The following is a 5,561-nucleotide window of genomic DNA, read 5'->3' as shown; positions in this document are numbered from 1 at the left end:
AACACAGGGTGTGTGTAAATACTTAGTGCCCAGCACACCTGCTTATCTGACCATTTCTGTTTGGCAGAGGTTTACAGTGTTTTATTTCTATTTATTTATTTTATTTTAGAGAGAGTTTAGAGATTAAAAATACAAAACCATAATTGATCTTATACTTATTCTGTCACCTAAACACATTTCTGTGATTGAAAACTTTTTCCTAAAAGTGGAAATTTTAGGAATTAAATACAGTCTTAAAACCTTGTAGTATACATGAAAAATGGTTTCCTCCATTATTCTCAGTCCGTCCCCCCGATTCTTTTTTTCTTGACAGATGCTGAGCTCTCTTCTGGAAAAACAGAGTAGTGATGAGTTAATGATTGATTTAGTCTCTTTGAGATCATTCTCCTGCTTTGGAAAAACACTCTTCCACAAGGTTCTAATCAGGTAGGAATACATAAACAAAACAAAGTAATAAAAATAAACAAACAAAAAAAAGGAACACATAAACACGAGAAAGAAAAAACATATACCTTGTTTGACGTTATGGGATCAAAACGATTGTAGCCTGGAGAAAGTTTCCTTCAGTTCAGCAGCACACGCCTTAAGCATCCTAGGACACACCTTGTCTGGGCCTGCTGCCTTTCTGGGGCGAAGCTTCCTCAGTTGCTTCTGACCTGATCCACTGTGACACTGGGAGATGTTTGGGAGGAGGGGAGGGGGGGAGATGTCTTGCTGCTGAGAGAGGGATTGGAGGAGGGGGGTGTCATGGTGTCAGGAAGGGGGGGAAGCGAGGGAGGCAGGAGAGTGGGGAGAGGACTCTGTAGTGAAGGTGAGGGTGAGGGTGGGGGGGTTGTGGGCTGGTCAAACCTGTTGAAGAAGTTGTTGAGTTCGTTTGCCTTCTCCACAGTCCCCCCCACTGTGCTAGTGATGAAACATTCACAGAGAGTTGGGGAATGGCTGCAATCATAGAATTGTAAGATGGTGAAAGACGTAGTCTTAAGTCTCCACAGCTGATTGCTCCTTTTTTTACATGAATGGCCTCTTTGACTCCCTCCTGAAACCAGTGTTTCTAAGAGTACATCTTTCACCATCTGTAATGATAGACCTGACACACTGGTATGTTTGAATGCTTGGAGAGTGTTTATTAAGGCACCACAAACATATGGCTGGACGTTTCTGTACACAGTTCATTAACTTCCCAGTCAGTCGTCAGTGCATGCTCCTCCCTCAGGTCTCCAGCTTCACTATATATAAAGGGAGAAACCTCATTAGTTAAATAACCGCCACTTGTCCCTCCAGCCTCCTTGGCACTGCCCCCTTGAGCTCACTGCCCCACCCCTCCCCTGCAGCTGAGCCAGGGACCACACCTCTGCCACACCATCTTACAATGCTGTGATGATTGCAGCAGTTCCCAACTCTCCGTGAATAGTACTCATGGCAGTTGATCAGTGCTCATAATACTGGGCGTTTGGCTTAGGCAATGGGGTTAATTTCGGTCATTATGTAACTGTACTATTTATAAGGTAGGAAACATTTAGTCAGCTGAGAATGAAGAAGTCACTTGGATGAGCGATGAGATGTTTCTCTCATTGGAATTTAATTTTGGCAACAATAACAACCACTCAAACCAACAGTCATCCTAAAAAACAATCCTTAATTCTTTTTTTATGTTCAAAGCTGTTCAAAAGTGTCTGCTTCCCTCGTGGATGTAAATATGATGTATTAGATACTAAAACAAATTAAAAACTAAATTAAAATAAGATATAACAAGAATTCACTTTAGATGAGATATAAACATGACTGCTGTTAAACTGCACTAAACTAAACTTTATTAGTCTACTGCCATCATGGGAAGGACAGTGTTATTTTGTTACAGATGTTGAAAATAGTCCAATGACAGTATGAGTAATGATAAAAAAAAAGTCTGTGGAAGCTGTGTGAGGTTCCTTTTATTTCTGCTAAGTAATGAAGATGTTAGTTTTGCTTCTGTTTTTAATGTGATGAGCTTTTAAAAAGAGGCTGATCAGGAGCCATTTCTGACTATTAACTGCTGTCTGCACGTCATCAAACAATGAAAGCAGTGGTTGGATTTATGGTGATTCTACTGGGGGTGTCTCATGGTAAGCTGTTCTGGGTTTTTCATGTGGCATTTTATTAAAAATGATAACTATATTATTAGTTGTCATTTTTTCTTGATTTTCTTGATCACCAATGCGTTTTGAAGCAATACGATTTTTTAAAAATCAGTACATAAAGTTGGACATTGTCCTTAGGGGCGTTAAAGGAACTGTACTAATACTTGAAAAAAAATGCTCTTGCATTTCTTTTCTTTTTTTCTTTTTTGGCTACATATTTAATTTGTGAACATTTGAGCAGAGCTTTAGTTTGTTTTTTATCCAGTGACTCTGGAAAAAAAGGAGAGTAGCAACTTTGCTCACTATAATGGTCTTCCACAGACATGATTTCAGTGTTGTTGTTTTAAGTGCCAACACATTGTACAGTGGAGCATCTGTTTAACTGTTTTTCTTAGTTATTCACCTAATAACTAACATTTCTAACAGTAATGTTAAAAACATACTGTTAAAAACATAATGTTAAAAACATTACTGTGTTAACTTTGTGAGTATATTATCGATTAAATGTGTGCTCTTGAGGCTCTATTACCTGCACCTACTCAGAGTGAAATAATCAGAGCTTATGTACTCATGGCAGTAGTGTTATTAAAAATAATTTGATACATTTCATAATTTTATACACAGCTAATCAAAACACAAAAAATCACAAATGTTTTTCTTTTTTATGTTTCAAACTTTGCAGGTGTGGAAACTCACTGTGATGGCAGACACGATGGAGCTCAGTGTTATGGAGCTTTGGGAGGAACTGTGGACATCCAGCTGATGGACAGCACCTCAGAAATATCTAGATACCAACTGTTAAAGAATTCATTAAAAATACTAGATGTGAGAGAGAAAATGATTCTCTCTAATACCATAGTACATAGATCTGTCTTTTTTCCTAGTAATGGAACATTTAGGATCACTAACCTGAGCAGGACAGACAGTGGTGATTATACCCTTCAAACCTTTGATTCAGATGGAAAATCATCAGGTGTGCAGATTTTGCAGTTGTTTTTTCAAGGTAAATGTTGTGATAATAAGTGATTAATAGATGCAAATTATACATTGTTTTTGTAATCTATATATCTCACAACATTTCTGATACATATAGTTTGTGCATTCCCTGTTCTCTATTGGGAGAGTATAAGTAATGATCTGCAAACTTTACAGTTGTTTATTCAAGATAATTTTTTTCACCTATTGGGAAATAACAGCAACCAATTTAACATTGTTTTGGTAATCTATATATCATCATTATATCCACAGATTCTGATGTAAAATCTAAATTCATCTGTGTGTTTCTCTCAGCTCCTGTGTCCTCTGTCCTGTTGGTCTCTGAGTGTCTGTCCCAGGGAGAGAGGAGGGTGTCCTGTTCCTCTGAGGGAGGGGACAGTCCTCAGTACAGCTGGACTCTGGATGGACGCACACTGACAGATGCTGAGATCCTTTCTGGAAATATGAAGACTAACGTCATCACTCTGAAGCAGCACGTCTCAGGACATCTGGCCTGCTCCGTCAAAAACCTCGTTAGTAAAGTCTCCAAAGAACAGAGGCTATCTACCTGTGGTGAGTGAAAAAGGTGATAATTACAACTTTGACAATTATATTACTTTTAAATTTGTGAGAAATTGTCTTTTTTTTGCTCATAGGCTTCATTTTCATCAACTGCACTTCAGTCAATGGGACACAAGTATCAGGGTGGGTGTATGAAGCCAATAACATCCTGTGCATTGAACCAACAACTGAACCTTCCACAACCCCACAAACTGCAGTAGGTAAGAGGAATGACCCATGGTACAGGGGAAACTGAAAAAACAGCTAGATCCATTGATGTCATTTTCTCCTTTCTTCATTTCACGTTTATTGACTTAATCGTGCATTTTTTTTATGTCTTCTTTCTAAGAAATAGGACATTTGCCACTGATCAGTGGTGTTCTCTCAACACTTATAATTTTCTTAGTTGTAGTTGTAGCAGCAGTCTGTGCTCAACGGAAAAAGCAAAACAGCAAAACAAAAGGTACAAAACTTATTTTCCCTTACTTTAGTCAAATTGCTTTTTTTTGTTTTTATAAATGTACTATATCTCTGTTATATGTCACTTAAATATTGTTAAGCAGCCACAGTTAACTGTAAAATGAAAAGAACTCAACAGCTTAACAAAATCTACCATAAAGTTTAAAGCTCAAAAATGAACTTTCATACAAAGTGCAACTATTCCGTTAATTATTTGTTGATTATTTTTAAAGCGACCCCTTCTTCCTACTCTGCAGAGGAAGAAAATGATCAGGAAGAAATCTTTGCTGATCTCAGGGTCGTGAAACAGCAGGCGAAACAACTGGAGAAAAGAGCGGAGCTAGAGTTCTGCCGAGTCAAGTGCTCAAAGCGTCCTCGGCAGACTGAACCAACAATAGATGATTGTTTGTATGTTAACGTCCATAAATTCAGGTGATTTAAGTGTTCAGTGCTTCTACACAGACTGCATCACTAAAGATCCATGGAGAGAAGAGCTGATGTTAAAATGCCTGAAGGTCTTTTATTTAATGTGATTTCCCACCAGAAAAATGTAAAAAAAGCTAATACTGACTGATTTATTGTATTTTCATCTGCATTATACCAGAACACATGTATTCTTTTATGATCTCTTGATTTAAAGATAGTATCTTATATAAACACTGCGAGTGTTTTCTGCTTTTGTATTCTGCAGACGCTCTGATAGAACATGTTTATTTAGGAGTTTTTCTTTTTTCATGTGAACTTGACAAGTTTTTGACTTGGTAGAAGTTGCACCAGATGATCCAAAATGGATATTTATTCAATATCCATTTAAATAAAGTAAATGGATATAAGTTTATACAAATTTCAGTGCAGCAAAACCTTTAGACAGTGATTAAACATCCAGATATCAACATTTTACCTTTGGTCAATACATTTCCTCACAGATGTCTTACAAGAGACGCTGATATTCAGAAGACATTCTCAAGGGAAAGGTGTGTGAGTCACCATCTTTGTATTTGCTGCCATTTGGAGAATCACTTGAAAGAGGCTGTGAGGTTTGCTATATGGCAAAGCAGGACTCAAACGGACTTAATGGACAATTAATTTATTTAGAAGCTTCAAAATGTGCAACCAACAATCCCAAAACTCAATACACAGCCTCAATGATCCAAATTCCAAGATGCCAATGATTCGCTTCAACAGGCTGCTCTCCACAGGTTTCTTTGCACAAGAGGGGAGGTGGTAAGTTTCTTCACAAGATAACAAGAAGCACAACAAACCAGCACAAGACCCGGAGTTACACTAACTGAAATTCCCCAATGATCCAGCAAAGACTGAATAGCTCAGGTAGTGACTCTTGAGAAGCTTTAATAAGGAGACCCGATGATATCTCTTGAGGTGGTCTTTGGACTATATAAATAAAACAAAAACCTATTGAAACAAATTATGATAGTACAAAAAAAAAAG

The 5,561-nt window shown here is 37.7% G+C and overlaps 1 protein-coding gene across 3 annotated transcripts; it reads left to right on the top strand.

The window, feature by feature from the left end:
• The first annotated feature begins 2,035 nt into the window (after positions 1-2,035).
• LOC102192021 (T-cell surface antigen CD2-like) lies at positions 2,036-5,544 on the top strand. 3 transcript variants are annotated; one of them, XM_013908065.1, is made up of 6 exons: positions 2,036-2,102; positions 2,800-3,090; positions 3,408-3,665; positions 3,749-3,874; positions 4,003-4,116; positions 4,370-5,544. In XM_013908065.1, exons 1-6 carry the CDS (start codon positions 2,054-2,056, stop codon positions 4,546-4,548), a joined length of 1,017 nt encoding a protein of 338 aa, XP_013763519.1. In that variant the 5' UTR covers positions 2,036-2,053; the 3' UTR covers positions 4,549-5,544. The 3 variants fall into 3 exon arrangements, with proteins under 3 accessions (XP_013763519.1, XP_013763520.1, XP_013763518.1); XM_013908066.1 differs by having other exon boundaries at positions 2,800-3,120; positions 4,060-4,116; XM_013908064.1 differs by having other exon boundaries at positions 2,800-3,120.
• The last annotated feature ends 17 nt before the right edge of the window (positions 5,545-5,561 follow it).

Source organism: Pundamilia nyererei, unplaced genomic scaffold, assembly GCF_000239375.1.
Source record: "Pundamilia nyererei isolate P.nyererei 1_Seehausen unplaced genomic scaffold, PunNye1.0 scaffold01047, whole genome shotgun sequence".
Taxonomy (NCBI): domain Eukaryota; kingdom Metazoa; phylum Chordata; class Actinopteri; order Cichliformes; family Cichlidae; genus Pundamilia; species Pundamilia nyererei.
Note: the sequence above shows the minus strand (reverse complement) of the source record. Positions and strands in the feature narration are given on the sequence as shown.